General features: G+C 49.0%; 2 protein-coding genes and 1 long non-coding RNA gene across 4 annotated transcripts in view; all 3 read right to left on the bottom strand.

Annotated features, from left to right (window-relative positions):
- Positions 1-396: 396 nt before the first annotated feature.
- LOC130522144 (uncharacterized) lies at positions 397-1,449 on the bottom strand. Its single transcript, XR_008949562.1, has 2 exons — positions 1,363-1,449; positions 397-1,252 (listed from the first exon to the last, which is right to left on the bottom strand). It is a non-coding gene; the product is annotated as an uncharacterized LOC130522144 (long non-coding RNA).
- Positions 1,450-1,455: 6 nt separating this feature from the next.
- Positions 1,456-18,371, bottom strand: part of LOC130522140 (uncharacterized) — a 38,151-nt gene continuing 21,235 nt past the window's right edge. Inside the window, exon 2 of the mRNA XM_057026193.1 lies at positions 1,456-1,739. The gene's annotated coding sequence lies outside the window, so the exon portion shown is untranslated. The remainder of the gene's footprint in view (positions 1,740-18,371) is intronic.
- LOC130522141 (galactose-3-O-sulfotransferase 3-like) overlaps positions 3,685-18,371 on the bottom strand; it is a 36,444-nt gene continuing 21,757 nt past the window's right edge. For both annotated transcript variants that reach the window (XM_057026195.1, XM_057026194.1), the window contains exons 2-3: positions 6,377-6,479; positions 3,685-6,101 (exon numbers count right to left, since the gene is read on the bottom strand). In XM_057026195.1, coding sequence (XP_056882175.1) covers positions 4,598-6,101; positions 6,377-6,459 — 1,587 coding nt within the window. In that variant the 5' untranslated portion in view covers positions 6,460-6,479 and the 3' untranslated portion in view covers positions 3,685-4,597. The remainder of the gene's footprint in view (positions 6,102-6,376; positions 6,480-18,371) is intronic.

The raw sequence follows: 18,371 nt of genomic DNA on the forward strand, positions 1-18,371 counted from the left end.
TATGCACCTAATCCATCCATCCATCCTCCTTTTCAGTTCCTCTTGAGTCAAATTTTGTTGCTGTTGCCCTCCTCTCGCAGTTTCTCTCTTTCATCCCTTTTTTTGTCATCTTCCTGGACAGTCATCAATTTGTGGTCATTTATCTCCTCCCTCATTTCCTTCCTCTGTTCCTGCCTCCTCACATCCTCCATCACTCTGCTGTGCACCTGAGTGAATACAAATATCCTCTTCTGATAACAGAACACTAACAGTCTCCAAATAAAATTTACACTTAAAAATGACCATTTTTCCAGTTATGTAGATAAACAGTAGCTGTAAAGTAACTGATGCAAATGTTTTAGCATCATTTATAGCATTTTCGCTGTTGAATAATTTAAGCAGCAACCTGTGAAACAATAAGTTTTAATTTTTTTATTAATTTATATTTGTCATTGGTGGAGGAAAATACTCAAACTTACTGTAGCCCTTACTGTAGTAACTGCAACTATCTGAAGGGGGCGACATAGCGCAGTTTAATTGATCAATCTGAAAGCCTCATTTAAAGCCTCTTGCCGCTCAGTGTTATGATGTGTAATAAAAATTAGTGTAGAGGGGCGGGGGCGGGACACGCAGATGGGGGCCTGTCCCTCACAGCGCATATCTTCACAGAACTATCCTGACAGCAACATCTGTTCAAGAAGTCTCCGGTTCTCCTGCAGCATGTAGGAAGAAGCTGTCGGAGGCCTTTTTCTTTTTTTGATGGGAAAGACGAGTCAGAGACGTTGATATTAAAGGAGTCCGAATTGCATGGAGCAGCCAGATAGTAAAAATCCAATTTTGAGGGCGTGAAATGCTCATTTTCATTTGCAAATACTCTCTTAGGGGGCACTAAAGTGGTTGTGGTGATCCAGGCAGCAAATGGAAGGTTTCCACATCTAGTACACAGAATGGAAGAAAATAAACTCCTTTAGGAACTTCTAAGGCAGTTTCTTGCTCCCCTTGCCTGTTATTTTGTGCAAAAAGTCAATTTGCTCTGATTTAATGTGTCTGACAGCACCTGCAATGCAAATAAATGCAAATAAAATTCTGCCGTTCCAAGCAAACACAAAAGAAACTCTTCAGAGATTTGGCACTTCGAGTTTCCCTGACTCATAAAGTAAGTCAGGAGCCTTAACATCCTCTCTTCTGTCTGTCTGTCAGTCCGTCCGCCCGCCGGTGGCTTACATAAGCATGAGGATGCCAGCAGCATCAGGTTGGCCTCCTGGAGAACCTCCTGGGCACATAATGAGGGAGGAGGCGAGAGAAGAGGATGAGGAACTGAACAGGTAACGATGGAGGGAGGGATTGCGATGAGTGGATGACGTGGACGGCGATCGATCACACCTGAGGCTGACTAATCCCGCCTCCGCCAGATTATTCTGGAGTCTGGATGAGTGACACACTCTGTCAGAATCAGAATCAGAATCAGAATCAGAATCAGAATCAGAAGAAGGTTTATTGCCATTGTTCATGTAATACACAGTATTACACAAACTAGGAATTTGTCATGGTGTGCCGCTGCGACATTCAACATAACACTAGACATCAACACCACACTAGAATAAGATAAATAAAATAAAATAAGACTTATATACAGTGTATACATAAATAGTGAGTGGTAAGAAATAGTGCAGGTCAAAGCAGGAGTAATGTGATGTTCGTGAGTCCGACTGGCTGCTGTACATGGTGCTTAAGTGATAAGTCACTTGGTGTTCAGCAGCCTGATGGCAGAGGGGAAGAAGCTGTTTGTGTAGCGGGAGGTTTTGGTCCGAATGGACCGTAGTCTCCTGCCTGAGGGGAGGGGGGAAAACAGTCCGTGACCAGGGTGGGAAGGGTCGGCCGTGATCCGACCTGCACACCTCCGGGTCCTGGAGATATACAGGTCCTGGATGGATGGAAGTCTGCAGCCGATCACCTTCTCGGCAGCGCGCACGACGCGCTGCAGCCTTAGTCTGTCCCTGGCGGTGGCACCAGCATACCACACGGTGGTGGAGGAGGTGAGGATGGACTCGATGATGGCCGTATAAAACTGCGCCAACATCCTGGGAGGCAGTTTGAGCTTCCTCAGCTGCCGTAGGAAGAACATCCTTTGCTGGGCCTTCTTGATGAGGGAGCTGATGGTTGGTCCCGGGTGATGGTGGTGCCCAGGAAGCGGAAGGAGTCCGCGATGGTGATGGGGGAGTCCATGAGGGCAAGGGGGGGCAAAGGGGCTGTGACTTTCCTGAAGTCCACAATCATCTCCACTGTCTTCTGAGCATTCAGCTGCAGGTTGTTGTGTCCGCACCAGGACACCAGTCGAGCCACGTCCCTCCTGTAGGCAGTCTCATCGCCATTGGAGATGAGCCCGATGAGGGTGGTGTCATCCGCAAACTTGATCAGTTTGACAGATTGGTGGCTTGAGGTGCAGCAGTTTGTGTACAGGGAGAAGAGGAGGGGGGAAAGTACACAGCACTGGGGGGAGGGGAGGTGTTGGGCATGGCTGACGAGGTGTCAAAGCGGGCATAGTGGAGGGACAGGCTCTGACAAAGGGCTTTGTCGTCCTGACCCTTTGAAGCCTGAGGCCTGTAGTCGGTGATCTGCCTCAGGCCTCTCCACACAGAAGCAGAGTCGTTAGCAGTAAACTGCTGCTGAAGTTTCTCCGAATACACAGATTTAGCTCTCCTCAGTTCCTTGCTAAACTGGTATTTGGCCTCTCTGTAGCAGTCTCTGTCTCCACTTTTCAGCGCTGCTTCCTTTTCTTTCCTGATCTGTCTGAGTCTCGGTGTGAACCAGGGCTTGTCATTGGAATAACTCACCCTAGTGCGCGTTGGTAGAATGCGCTCCTCACAAAAGTGGATATATGAGGTCACAGTGTCCGTGTACTCATCCAGATCATGTGTGGCCCCTTTAAACATGTCCCAGTCAGTTGTATCCAGGCACGTGCGCAGCTCCTCCACAGCCTCACTGGTCCATCTCTTCGTGGTGCTCACGGATGGCTTTGTTTGTTTAAGTTTCTGTCTGTATGTGGGGATCAGGTGGACCATCACGTGATCAGACAGTCCTAGCGCAGCACGGGGGATGGCCCGATACGCGTCCTTCACTGTGGTGTAGCAGTGATCCAGCGTGTTCTCTGCTCTGGTGGGGCATTTGATAAACTGTTTGTATCTGGGGAGCTCGTATCTCAGGTTGCTCTGATTAAAGTCACCAAGCACGATAACCAGAGCGTCGGGATAGGTCCGCTCCACTTGTTGAATACAGTCCGCGAGCGTGCGCTGAGCCTCACGCACGTCCGCATCTGGCGAGATGTAAACAGCGGCCAGAATGAATGAAGCGAACTCACGCGGAGAATAGAAGGGTCTGCAGTTGATGAAGAGGTAACTCTGTGACGCACATATGAGATGCACGGTGTTGTCATGCTTTACTTTTGAATGAACATTTTATGTAATTTAAATAGAAAAGTAGAGAGGAATCAGCAGCCTGCAGCAAGATCATTTTATCCCAAGCTCACCTGTGTGTGTGTGTGTGCGTGCGTGCGTGCGTGTGTGTGTGTGTGTCCCAGTCCCAGGAGGCAGCTTCAAGCTTTGTTGACCCCACCCTCATGAGTACAACATAGTCAGATGGAGATTCAAGTTCACTGCTATCAAGTGCACAGCTGGCATTGCCACACACACACACACACACCACACACACACACACACACACACACACACATGCACGCACAGAGAGAGAGAGTGAAAGCATGTCACTTGAAATCCATAGTCCTTCGAGAGACAGTAGAAGCACATGCATATATTTGGACATGTAATGAGGACACAGCCCACCAATTAGGGAGGTCTAGTGTGCGCGTGTGTGTCTGTGTGTGTGTGTGTGTGTGTCACCAGTCCCGCCAGGGGATGGAGACGAAAACCCAGCGGAGGGGAGCCGACTCCATTCAGAGCTGGTAATCCAATTCTGGAAGCTGTCTTTTAGATGAGTGTGTGTATGTGTGCATGTATCTACACTATCAAACGGATTTGAATGTGTGTAGGTGTGGGCGGGGGCTGGCGGTCACGTCAGAGTCGTATTATCGGCGTTCTCCGTCCTCCTGTAAGGGTTCAGTTGTTTTCTCTTAAAAACCATTCCTCCCACTCTCCCCTGGGAGGGGGGGCTACCGTGGACACCACCTCCCCGTCCTCCCACGTACGTCTCCTCCACCATTAGCTCTCAACTAACCCAATAACGGGCCCTTTTATCTGATCGGGTTGCACAATAATGAATGTCGGGGGACGTTTTCAGGTGGAGGGTTCAGGGGACAGATCAGCCAAAAAGACTGTTTTTGTGTCGTAATTTAATGTGTCCCCACACCACACCACACCACACCACACCACACCACACCACACCACACCACACCACACCACACCACCTGCATCACCAAAATTTAAAATATAGATCTTACTAATACATAAGTAAGAACCTTTTTGTAGAAATGAACTGAAAAGTCTACCACCACCACCCCACTCCTCCAAAAACAATTAAGTTGTTTTTTTGTAAAATTCAAGCAGAAGCAGCGATGGTGGGTGAAGAGATAACCCGTGGGATCTGCTGAACGGGGCTTTCTGTTTCACAAAAGTAAGAATTGGGGTTTCAAGGTGAAGTCTGGGAATGTGTAACCACCCATATTAACACATATTTCAAGACAGATCCAACAATGACCATTGCCCAGTTTCCCACACCCTGGGCCAACCAGAGACCGGCGTATCAAGAGTAGAATTGTGCAGTCTGTTGGGCACAGGATTGTATTCAAGTCTCTATTTTTCAGTGGCTGCATTTTGGGTTGTGAGGTTTCAGTCCCAACATTAGGATCTTGAGGTGCTGCGGTCTGCTTTGAGTTGGTGAACCTCGTTACTGAAACAGAGCCGGGGGCAGAAGGAGGCAGCTGGCTCTGTTGCACTTGTGGATGCCGTGGTGTGGTTCTACGAATTGGCAGAGGGAGAGGGTATGACTGCTGAGGAGACCGCAACTGGTAGCGTATGGATTGGGATTGTAGAAGCACCTGTGTATACTGGACCTCTGGCATGATGAGCTTAAAGCAGAGCTCCTGAGCCTGGCTTGAATATCTTCGGCTGAGATTTGCCGGGAGATCATATCCCATAATGTCAACTTTCCCACTTGGCTGCCAGGGGCGGAGATTGTTGTTTTTGATCTGTGAGGCAGACCGAAGGAGTGGCACTGTCCCATCAAAGCAGCTTCTCATTAGCTTCTCTTGGGCCTGGCGGAGAAATTGCACCTCTTGGGCGACACAGGCCAGACCTAGAGCTGAAATCTGCCGCCACAGGGATGCGTTAAAGTGATCATAGAGACGAGCGTCCAATGAATTCCAGGAGCGGATCTTTGTGGCAAGGCCTGGTGTCAGGCTGCGCTTGGAACTTGCCTTCCGCATGTTGAGCTTAAAATACAGAATGTCATCCAGGTCCCAAGAGAGGAGATGCCGAAGGAGAACTAGTGACTCATCAAAGTACTCTGCAATCATCACTAGGGAAAAGACCTTCTCTACCTCCGCTAGAGAGGCCTGCACATACTCCTCATCCTCTCCTGAGCGATCCTTGTCTAAACCCAAGTCAAAGGCTAGAGTGTTGCGCGCGTACATGGAGTCCTTCTCTTTAGCTTGGTAATAGCGCCAGGGATCGGTAAAGAAAGTCTCCAAGGAGCCATCTCGGACTCTCATGAAACTCTGACAGTGATGGTAGAAATATGTGAACGAGGATTCAAACATGGCGCTGGGCTCTCTGAGGATCGTGATGTATATTGTGTTGTTTGGCATCAGCCACTGCAGCTCTGTCTTGTTGAAGCGCATGTGGCTGGTGATGATGTTGGGCGGCAACGTGTGTGGATGGACAAAGTGGGAGGTGAAAGTGTCCGGGTAACAGAATTGGTGAGCACAAGACTGCACCGGCAACGCCACCGTCAGGTTGTTGCGCTCTGCGAAGCGAAAAAGCAGGTTCTGCATGGTGGAGCTGGCCGTTTTGTGCGTCTTGAGGAAGGCCACATTGGTGTGCTTGGGTTTCAGGCCTGGTGCAGGGTGGGACTGGAGCGAAGGACAACTAAAATAGAAAGGCTCCATGATCCTGGGAAAAGACAATGATGGTTAGGGGGAAAGCAACAGATAAAATGGGTAAAAAACGAAGCAATTAGCATGGGAACAGAAAAGAGTGCTGTCAAATAACTCCGCTTTTATAATTGGTCTCTCGATTAAAGTTGGAAATGCTTAAAAAATACACATGCTAACAAATTATAATTAGCCTCTGTGTTAAATTGTCTTTAACAAGATGAGAGGAGTTGTCGCCTGCAGAAGCTTAAGTTACCATATGATGTGAGAAAAGAAGTTTCGGTCTCGACTTACCAGCTTGAGTGGATCCCTTGGTGCAGCAGAAGGCTGAGGGTACTTATGGCAACGATAAATAGGAATATCTTCTTCCGCAACATCTTTTCTGGCTTTAGTGGGGCTGCGGGAAACGAGAGGAGTGATGTCAGGCCATAAATTTAGGATTTAGACAGGTAGCGTTGAAGTAGAGAGAACACAAAAACAAGGATGAAGTATTGACCTTATTCTTGGTACCATTAATTACAGGAGTTCTCTGAGGACAGAACCCCCTATCCTTTTTGTAAACAATCAGTAAAATCTGGTAGCACCGTCATTTTTTCTTTTACAATATCTGCTGAAAAATAACGTACTACCATTTAGCGTTTCATGCAGTTGTGTGGAACAATCAACAAACAAGATTTAAGGCACATTTGTGTTTATGAAGTTGCTTTTCTGGGAAAAATGAGGAGAAAAATGATAGAAAGACAGATAATGGCCTGGGTCTGTGAGCTGGAGAGATTTTTGTTCTTATGCAATAACAGTGAGATACCCGCAGCTGTAATTGTCACATTCACTGGTCATGAGCTTTCATATTCTTTTGGCATGAACCCTGAACAGATGGCCCCACACGCTAGCTCCTGTCAAAGACGACACACACATATGTGGGTCTGTTTGAATAAGGAGGTGTCTGTTTAAAAAAAAAACCATGTAAGGTACACCTGACTCCTGATAGGTATGGTAAATGGTACTTAATGGTGGAAAATGAGTAAAAATAGCTAACCAAAAGGAGGAGCCCGGGGCGGAGTAGCTCCAGGCTCCGAATAGTATAAAAGATGGGTAATTCTTGTTAGACTTCAGACTTAGCCCGGGCTACTTCTCATGCGTGGTGGATTGTGAACCGACAATAAACCATCGTTTGGATCGTGAACCAGCTGACCCTGACTCATCATTCGACTTTGTTGTGGTATCTCCGCACTTCAATTCATTGGCACTGGCATAGGTATATTGATTTAATGAAAACATAAGTTTGAGTGTTTTAGCGTAGGGGAAAATCCACGACAGGAGCTAAGGTGGCCAAGTGGAAGTTCACTATTTTCTCTTCTTTAAGTAATAGATAATTTGGAATTGCTTATTCTCCCTGAAAACTTAGCAGGGGCGAATAAATCTAACCATGGCGGATCCTCTTGGGATTACAGCATATGTCCAGCACCCCCATAATCAGGGGGATCAACCCTGAGAGCTTTAGTCCTGCCATTACTAGAGCAAAAAGAGCTGCCTGTGCGCTGCAATTAAGCCAAGATGTTGTCAGGAATGGAGACAGAGGGAGCATTAAAGGCTCAGCCCCAGTAGCCTTTATGCGAAAGACCCCTAAAGTGGACAGACACGAGGATTGATCTATGATGATTAGATGATGATGATGGGGAGGATGATGATAAAGAAGATGTTTATGCCTTCCCAAGAGCTCAGTGTTAGCACAAGGCAAATGTAGTTTTTTCTGTTTTGGGTCATTTCCAGGATTTTTCCTGGTAACCCCATTGTGGAGCTGATCTCATTAAACCCCTCAAATCCTCCCCAGTAGTCAGCAAAGGCAAAAATGCTAGTAGCATGGAGTTATAGCTCATATGTTTTGCCATTACATCACTATTTTGAAGAGAAGTGTCAGTATTTAGTATAAGCTGTATTTGCTGAGACGTTCCACTTCAAGGTACTGTTTAAATCACAACATCTGCAGGTTAAAGAGCGTTTAAGCATCGGATCAATAAGTCTGCAACACAAACAAGCAGTCATTTGATTAGCATGGGTGCAATTGCATTTTAGTATCTAAAATTCAGGGCTAAAAAGTCACAGAGGCACAAAATCTTTTACTATACCCAACACAGAAAAAGCATGTTCTTTCCCGTCGCTGGAGCCATCGATCCTTGGAGTGTTTGTGCCCACATTCACCCACAGACTGATGAGCCAATAATGCCTGTGTGCTTTAATACATACTGGATCAATAGGCCACACCACTCCGATGGTGGAAAGTGATGTGATTAGGTTCCGCTCATGGCGGCGCCAACTGTGTTTATCTCCAATTATTTTGGGTCAGTAGGGTCGAGTGTTTTAAATGCATGTCTCCTTTGCTGGTTATTACTTAAGCAGCCATATCGACAGGAGCGAGGTCTCCGTTTAACTCTGCAGATTATTGGGAAATTAAAAAGCAGATAAGCAATTCAGGATAACTGGTGGAGGAATTAGACTCGGTGTAGACATCGTACACAACAAATCTGACATCTGTGCGACCGGTTCTCATCGGAATTTCTGGCCCGATGACCTGGGACTCTGCTGTGAATAAGAGATCTGTATGTGGATGTGTCAAAGTGGCTCCGACGCCTTTGAGGCTCAGCTATGGCACTCAGAGGTCAAGAGAGAGGTCAACGGATGACTGCCGGACTGACAATGGAGGGGTTTCATTCTGACATCGGCTCCGACTGTCACATCCGGACCAGAACCAAACTGAACAGGTCAGGCACGTTCCAAAATTCCCGAGCCCAACGTGTCGCTGACGACAGGAAATGAGAAGTGAACTCGAACGGGGGGGAGCAAAGACGGGGTAAAAACAGATTTCTCCATGCAAAAGGTTAATCGGCTGGACACGACCTTGTATTTTAACCTAATATTGAGGTAAAAGAAAGAAGACCTATTTAAAGTTATGGCGCACAAAGCAAAGGAGCAAAAATGAATATTGGTTGGAGGGCAGCCAGACGGGCAAGTGAGGCAACGATAAATGCACTCGCCCTCCTGCCTCTGTGCGAGACTGTAATCAGATTTCACACGCCGCTTGAACGTCTCAGACAAACACCCTGACTCCTTTTTAGTCAGCTGGCTGAAACGGACACCGACTGTGTCACGGGGGGGAAACCAAAAGACCAAAAATAAATTGTTTTGGAGAGGAGGAGGGTTGTCTGTGCACTTGCAGGGTTATGGCCATGTCCATACCTGCTTTTGAGTGCACATTTTATGTGTCTGGGAGCATTTTTATGTGTATTGTGTGTTTTTCAGTGTCATTTAAGCAATAAGATTTGATCAGGCATTTTTCTGTGAATCCATGTTCTTGTTTTCCTAGCTTTGTCAGGACCAGGGTTTGTTTGTTTTCTATCAGAATGAGGACATTTCTGGAGTTGGAGTTCAGTTTGGCTGTCCCTTTTCAAAATCTGAAGAGCCATATATCCAGGACAACAGAGGGTGCACCTAAGTGCTGCGAGACCAGGAGTGTGTGAAAAGCTAAAGTTAAAATTCTGTCACGAAGAGGAAAAGGGCTCATGCGTTTGAGTCCTCCACCTGCCACATTCTCAGAATGTCTCAGAAACAACTTCATAGAATTTGTACAGTTCTGTTCACTTGAACTCAAGGTCAACCTGATGCATTTTACTGTATTCATCCATTAAATCTGGAAATTAAATACACCTTTTCCTGTCAAAAGGTGCACAAGCACACAAGCGTGCACTTCATGATACATATTACACATTTTCTGTCAGGTTTTTTTTCCAGATTCACTAGTTTAAAATTGTTTCATTTTATCATTTTCAGTACATTGTAAACCATCTCATTTTGGTTTTCTTGCTGCGTACACGTTTATCGTGCTGCCAGCTTAAGACTGAGGAAAACTTCCCGCTGAGCAAGTCCAGGAGGCTAAAGTCGAAAATGTGTCTTTTCAGGACACATCGGCGTATCCTCCAAATATTCTCCAAAAGGGTTCTGCAGTGTTCTGACCTCTGCACATTTGGAAATGCGCGTGTCCAGGATCAAGCCCCATTACAACCGCATGATTAGGACATATATGATGATATAATTAGGACATAATATCTTTGATCAGTGATCAGGTGTCGGCAGCCGTAAATCATTTGTGCTAAGCAACAATCAAACTGCTCGATGGTGAATAAATTTGAAACTGCCACGATTGTAAATGAGATAGGAAAAGATGTATTTTTACATTTATTTATATAGAGCAGGGGTGGGGAACCTTTTTCATATCGAGGGCCATTTCAATTTTTATAAAGTCCTCCGAGGGCCATACTATTATGAACACATACCTAGGGATGCAAAAAAAGAGTCTATAACCACTGTGTTACTAAGTCTCATGATTGCTGCATTTGAGTTTGAATTATTTATTTAGCACACATGCATATAAAATCACCAAAAAAATAGAATAAAATGACAAAGTACAATAAAATATGTTTTCATGATCATACAAAACAATAAAAAAAGGTGCAGAGTTGAGGCAAGAGACCCTTAAGGGCCTGTTCGAGGCCTCTACTCACAAAAACTGCAATACAACAAGATAATCAAGAAAATAAATGAAAAAGATAGAAAGATAAAGGCAATAATAATAACAACTAGAAAGCACTCGGAGAGCACAGACCTCCACCAAGCGCAACAATTCCTGGCATATTGTGATTTCCACCATAAATATTAGTCCCACATATACTTTGACTACATATTTAGATTCCTTGACCATAAAAAACATACCGATAGCCACTGGAATATAACAATATATGTCTTAGTTCAGTAGTTATTCACGAAAAAAATTCACGCTTTGAAACAATTTTACTTTCTCCGCGCGAGCGCCTCAGCGGCGGCTACGAGGCACGTTCACGTGAGGTTTCAGCTTCGTGGCTATTAATTCACTCACCACAAAACTTGCACGCGTAATATTCTCTCTGTCGGTACATGGTCGTGTGAAAGCTGCTTGTTGAGCCTCCAAACTCCGGCGAAGAGCGTTAATTTTATCCAAACTCATCTGTCCTTTCAACTCGTCGAGTTTAGCGTGTTTCGCTAGGCATTTTTCGTCCGTGTCAATCAGTCCAGCCCACTATGTACATCACATGCTGTGTTCACCGACCCTGACCTTGACTCGGACATAACATAACCGTCTGTTTTATCTCAGAAACCGGGAAAATATTTCCTCTTGTTACGAAAGAAATTTCAGGATACGAAAGGCAAAAATACGCTACCGCTGCTACTCGCAGCTCGCGGAGTTTAGCGAACGGTCCCACTGTACAAGTGCACATATAAAATATAAAAATCTTATTGCGTTGCGGGCCGGTAGAAATGGTCTCGTAGGCCGTATACGGCCCGGAGGCCGGGGGTTCCCCACCCCTGATATAGAGTCTCAAGCATGATGTGTGCCTGCACCAGTGAAGGGGGTAAGCGAGTATGGGTGTGTTTTTATGAAGTTGCCTGCTCCTCTTGTAGAGTTGTTCCCTTTTTATAGTGTAATGGTGATGTGAGTGTGTGTCGATTGTCTAAACGTATATGTTGAACATGAGATGAACATGTTGACATGTTGATCTTGATTTTGCTGAAGCCACAGAAGCTCTGACCAGAAAACATTTTAATTAATGGGTCTGACTAGACCCCCCCCCCCCCCGATGGGAAGGCACCACCTGTGTTCCTGCACACTCCAACAAACACATTCCCATGCTAGCACCACCAAGGTGACAGTGAAGTACAGTTTGCTGTCCATGCCTACAGTGAATGTGACATTTGACATTATGTCAATCAACACCGACTGTATGCGCTCCTGGTGCTTATTTTTACGTGAAATATTTGCCTACACATTAGACTAATGCTCTGTAAACACAAGCTAATCTATAACATTACTCAAGCAGCACACACATCACAAAGAAACCAGGTGAAATATTTCATTTTAAAAACTGAACTATTGTTCTTCATATATTTGAATAAACAATTAAAATCATTAGCATCATCTAACACCTGCTCAAAAATTATATGTCAGATGACATATATGTGTAAGAAGTAAGACCTGTAGATTTGACAAAGAAGTTTCAAGAAGATTGTTTTAAAACTGTAGCTTTTGTTGTGATCCAGGATTCCCAGTTGTGTTTGTCCTGCAGGGGGCGTGGTGGAGCCATGCTCCGGCCACCTGTTGGCGCACCTGCAGGACATCAGTGATCAGCCGCCTATTTAAGGCCTAAGACTCCGGCCTACCAGTGTCGGAGGATTTCGTGTGGCTAGGTGGATCCGGTAACTTTGTTGGGTTTTTTGAGATTTTTGTGGCTGCCCTTTTGTGTTTGTATAATAAAACCATTTTTTGGATTATTCATCACTGCGTCTTGCCTGCGTTCGGGTCCTAAACCACCACGAACCCTAACAGAATCCTCCGACCAGGATGGACCTGGCAGATCAAGACGCAGTGCGCCGCGCACTGGAGGCTCAAGGGAGGTTGCTGGGACAGCACGACCAGCTCCTCACAGATATTTGGGCTTCGCTCCAGTCGCTCAACACGAGCGTAACGGACCTGCTCTCTTTGGGACGGGCTGAGCAGGTACCGTCTCCACCAGCCCCGGAGGCGCTGGAAGTCGTTACGCAGCGAGTGGCCGCTGCACCACGGGAGCCCCACGTGCCAATCCCGGAGCGATATTCTGGTGAGGCTGGCGTGTGTGCCAGTTTTTTGCTTCAGTGCTCCCTGGTTTTCGACCTCCAGCCCCTCACCTACCCCGGCGACAGGGCGAAGATCGCCTTCGTCGTGAATCTTCTCTCTGGGAGAGCGGCGCAATGGGCCACGGCAGTCCTGGAGAACCAGACACCCACTTCTTCCAGTTTCCCGGAGTTCACTGCGGAATTAAAGCGGGTATTTGATCATCCGATCCAGAGTGGAGAAGCGGCATCCCAGATCCTGTCCCTGCACCAAGGTTCCAGCTCCGTCGCGGACTATTCCATCCGGTTCCGCATTCTCGCAGCCAGAAGCGGCTGGAACGACACGGCCCTCCGGGGGGTGTTCACCCAAAGACTTGCGGAGGCACTCAAGGATGAGTTGGCCGCCCGGGAGGAGTCCGGGGACCTGGAGACGCTCATCAGCCTGGCGATCCGGCTGGACAATCGTCTGCGGGAGAGACACCGGCAGAGTAACAGGGGCTGGCCAGAGAGGAGTTTGGAGAGCGTGTCCGGGCGAAGTGGAGCTCCGGTTGAATTGTCAACTCTAGCCCCTGCTCCACCTCAGGAGGATGTCGATGGCGAACCTATGCAGTTGGGACGATCCCGACTCTCCCACGCGGAGCGGCGGTACCGGCGGTCGGCGAACCTCTGCCTTAATTGCGGCCAGGCTGGCCATTTCGTCGCTGATTGCCCGACCCAGCCAGGGGAACTAGGCTCGTCAACACGCGTGGGAGTGTTGGCGAGCGCTTCCTGTTCCGTGCTGCCCCGCTTAACCCTGCCGTGCACGCTCCGCTGGGGCCGGGAGTCGGTCTCTGCCCCATTCTTGGTGGACTCAGGCGCAGATGACAGCTTCATAAGCCAGGACTTGGCCGTGCAAGCCCGTGTCCCCATCGAGACTCTGCCCGAGCCAAGACCCGTCATTGGCCTCAACGGGGAGGTCCTGGCTATGGTAACGCACCAGATCCAACCCCTCACCCTCATCGTCTCCGGGAACCATCGGGAGCAGATCCGCCTGCTCGTCATCCCGGCATTCTCTTCCCCAGGGGTTCTCGGGTCTCCCTGGCTGGCTCGCCACAACCCCCAGATCGATTGGTCAACCAGGAGAGTGAATTGGAGCGTGGCCTGTCGGGCCAACTGTCTTCGCTCTGCACTCACCACCACGCCTGGTGGTTCGGACTCCACCAGGAGAGCTAAGAGGGTGGGACGTTGCCCTCCTGTGGTGTGTCCAGGGGGCGCAATCCAGGCGTCCACGGTCGGTGGTCCGCTCTGCCGCGGGAGTAGAGCCGCTGCAGTTTTCCTGGGGGCCACATCCTGGCAAGTGAAGAAGACGGTCCCAGCGGCCCAGCAATCGGTTCTGGATCAAGGTGGGATTCCGTCGAACCGGCTGTTCATCCCAGAGGGCAAGGTGGCGGTGCCCTCGGTGCCGGCAGACGTACGCCGGTGGAGGAAAGAGCGGAGACGTGGTTGTGCTGTACTCCTACGGGCTTCCCAGCACTCTCAACGGCAGGCCAATCGGCACTGGACTCCAGCCCTGTCCCATCAGCCTGACCAGAAGGTCTGCCTCCCTACGAAGCACCTCCCGTTCCAGGGGGGGCCGGTCGCTGAATCGGACCTGGTCCCTCCGTCCGAGCCCCCGCCTCCCCCCCAGGTCGGGGATAGGGGGGCTGCCTAGAGAGTCCGGCGCATTCTGGACGTCCGTCGACGGGGACGAGAGTTCCACTTCCTCGTCGAATGGGAGGGTTACGGCCCGATGAGGCGATCGTGGGCCCCTCGCCTTTTCATCCTGGACAGCGACCTCTCCCGTGACTTCTACCGCCCCCACCCGGAGAGACCTGGTAGGGCGCCAGGAGGCGCCCGTTGAGGGGGAGGTAATGTTGTGATCCAGGATTCCCAGTTGTGTTTGTCCTGCAGGGGGCGTGGTGGAGCCATGCTCCGGCCACCTGTTGGCGCACCTGCAGGACATCAGTGATCAGCCGCCTATTTACGGCCTAAGACTCCGGCCTACCAGTGTCGGAGGATTTCGTGTGGCTAGGTGGATCCGGTAACTTTGTTGGTTTTTTTGAGATTTTTGTGGCTGCCCTTTTGTGTTTGTATAATAAAACCATTTTTTGGATTATTCCCTCCCTGGGCTGCCACCTTATCGTGGTGGAGGGGTTTGCGTGTCCCAATGATCCCAGGAGCTCCGTTGTCTGGGGCTTTATGCCCCTGGTAGGGCCTCCCATGGCAAACAGGTCCTAGGTGAGGGATCAGACGAAGGGTAGCCCAGACCTCCTTATGATGAACAACAGCATTGGTCCTACGTTTCCCTTGCCCGGATGCGGGTCACCGGGGCCCCCTCCTGGAGCCAGGCCTGGGGGTGGGGCACGTTGGCGAGCGCCTGGTGGCCGGACCTCTGCCCATGGAGTCCGGCCGGGCACAGCCCGAAGAGGCAACATGGGACCCCCTTCCCGTGGGCTCACCACCTGTAGGAGGGGCCAAGGGGGTCGGCTGCATTGTGTTTTGGGTAGCAGCCGGAGGCAGGGACCTTGGCGGTCTGATCCCCGGCTGCATAAACTGGCTCTAGGGACATGGAATGTCACCTCTCTGGTGGGAAAGGAGCCTGAGTTGGTGCGCGAGGTTGAGAAGTTCCGACTAGATATAGATGGCCTCACCTCGACGCACAGCAAGGGCTCTGGAACCAGTCTTCTCGAGAGGGGTTGGACTCTCTACCACTCTGGAGTTGCCGATGGTGAGAGGCGACGGGCAGGGGTGGCAATTCTCATTGCTCCCCAGCTCAGTGCCTGTATATTGGAGTTTACCCTGGTGGATGAGAGGGTAGCCTCCCTTCGCCTTCGGGTGGGGGGACGGATCCTGACTGTTGTTTGTGCCTATGGTCCAAACAGCAGTTCAGCGTATCCACCCTTTTTGGAGTCCTTAGAGGGAGTGCTGGAGAGTGCTCCTTCTGGGGGCTCCCTCGTCCTCCTGGGTGACTTCAATGCTCACGTTGGCAATGACAGTGTGACCTGGAGAGGTGTGATTGGGAAGAACGGCCCCCCCGATCTGAACCTGAGTGGTGTTTTGTTACTGGACTTCTGTGCTCGTCTCAGATTGTCCATAACGAACACCTTGTTCAGACATAAAGGCGTCCACATGTGCACTTGGCACCAGGACGCCTTAGGCCGCAGATCGATGATTGACTTTGTGGTTGTGTCATCGGATTTGCGGCCGCATGTTCTGGACACTCGGGTGAAGAGAGGGGCGGAGCTGTCAACTGATCACCACCTGGTGGTGAGCTGGCTCCGATGGTGGGGAAGGATGCCGGACAGACCTGGCAGGCCCAAACGTGTTGTGAGGGTCTGCTGGGAACGCCTGGCAGAGTCCCCTGTCAGAAGGAGCTTCAACTCACGCCTCCGGGAGAGCTTCGACCATGTCCCGGGGGAGGCGGGGGACATTGAGTCCGAGTGGGCCATGTTCCGTGCCTCCATTGCTGAGGCGGCTGACCGGTGCTGTGGCCGCAAGGTGGTTGGTGCCTGTCGTGGCGGCAATACCCGAACCCGCTGGTGGACACCAGCGGTGAGGGATGCCGTCAAGCTGAAGAAGGAGTCGTATCAGGCCTTACTGGCCTGTGGGACTCCTGAGGCAGCAGATGGGTACCGGCGTGCCAAGCGGAGTGCAGCTACGGCCGTTGCCGAGGCAAAGACCCGGGCATGGGAAGAGTTCGGTGAGGACATGGAGAACGACTTTCGGACGGCCTCGAAAAGGTTCTGGACCACCATCCGGCGTCTGAGGAAGGGGAAGCAGTGCACTGTCAACACTGTGTATAGTGGTGATGGTGTGCTGCTGACCTCAACTCGGGATGTTGTGGATCGGTGGAAGGAATTGTGAGAAGAATTATTGTTATTACTATTATCGTTTCAATGCTATAGTAAGTAGATTTAGAATGTTTAATCAAAAAGAATGTATGAGTGTTTGACTCAAGTATTGTAGGTGTTATGTTCCCAGCACTGGGAGGTATCATGTTCAAGGACACGAGGAAGTCGTAGAGATAGGAGGAGAAGGAATCATGAAGTTGTTTTGATACAAATGTTGTGTGAACCAAATAAAAGAGGAGAGCGAGCAGCAGACGGACGGAGTTGAGAGAGGAAGCTTGAACTGCTCGTCAGCTCTCCCTTGCAAGGCCTCCTGTTGTCTGTGTGGTTGATCTGAGTCTAGGAAACGAACAGCGCGGGTGACCAAACATCACCCTCACAAAAATTGGTCCTTCGAGCCGGATCCCAAGACCTGGAGAGGAGCGCCGTGGGACGACCGAACGCCGAAGTCTGTGCACAGCCGGAGTCAAAAGGACGTCCGAAGTGAAAGACCTTTCATCACGAGTTGACGGAAGGCCGGTCTTCGTCCCTCCCAGGGCGACCATCTCCAGTGACGGGAAGAAGGCACTAAAACAACTCAGAGAGAAACCATAGCGACAACGGAGTGAGTATAAGACACAAAAAGCGCTACACGGAATATACCGCGGTATTACCTGCCTGGTCATCAGGAGAGAAGCAGAGGCAAGATACACCCGCCTCCTCGGAGGTAGAAGCTTGGTGTATACTTTCCTGATTAAAAAAGAGGGGTTATAAGGCCACGGCGGAGGGACTGAACTAGATATCCTGTATGGATTGAGGGTTGTTCAGTCGGGAGATCAGGCGTCTCCACTCAAGTACATAAAAACTGATAAATAAAGTGCAAACATGGGCAACCAACATTCCACAAAAGGTGCTAAATTCGAAATTCCAGCATCATGTAAACACATGGAAGACAAATATCCAGGTTCATGCTCATATGTTCAGCTGTGAATGACTAAGTTCGATTGGGATGGTAACTTAGACAGGCCAGGCAATATTACAAAATTAAAAGAAGTTATTATACTAACGGTACTGGAACACAGCAAGTCCTCATGTGTGTTAATGGCAAGAAATGGGGCACTGTTAGAGGAGATTGGGTCCCAGTGGATCCAGTCACTCAACAACCATGGCAGCCTGGCAGCCAAGAACTAAATGACAGACTTGACAGACTGTACGAGCGCATGCGAACTACTTTTACTAGACGAGCTGACTACAGCGCCATTACGGCCACGAGACAAAAGACTGACGGAAGTTTTGAAGACTATAGCATGAGAAAAAGATTTCACAAAAATTAAAACAAATCAGGGCACAATATTTGACCAATTTGAAAAAGATGACTTAGAAGATGTTTTAGACTTAGAAACCATCTTCCTGTTTGCTGAAGGCAAACCAGAAATACAACTGACCGTGTTAGGTAATTCTTTAACATTTTTAGTAGACACGGGTGCAGGTAAATCAGTAATTAGAGATCCAATAGCTCTAAAGCCAACTTCTACACAGATTTTTGTGAGATCAGCAAATGGTCTCATAACCAAAGAAAGAATGTCAGTTCCTGTAGATGTTTGTGACCCTGTAAGTGGAATCACACTTAAAGCCCCTTTCATGATCTCCACCACATGTCCCGTAAATCTGTTAGGAAGAGATCTTATCTCTCAGCTTCAGTTGATGATTCGTACCACAGCCGAAGGAATGTGGTCTGTAGATAGAATGGTTAATCTGTGGGTAAGAGA

The sequence above is a fragment of the Takifugu flavidus genome, chromosome 3 (assembly GCF_003711565.1).
Source record: "Takifugu flavidus isolate HTHZ2018 chromosome 3, ASM371156v2, whole genome shotgun sequence".
Lineage (NCBI taxonomy): Eukaryota > Metazoa > Chordata > Actinopteri > Tetraodontiformes > Tetraodontidae > Takifugu > Takifugu flavidus.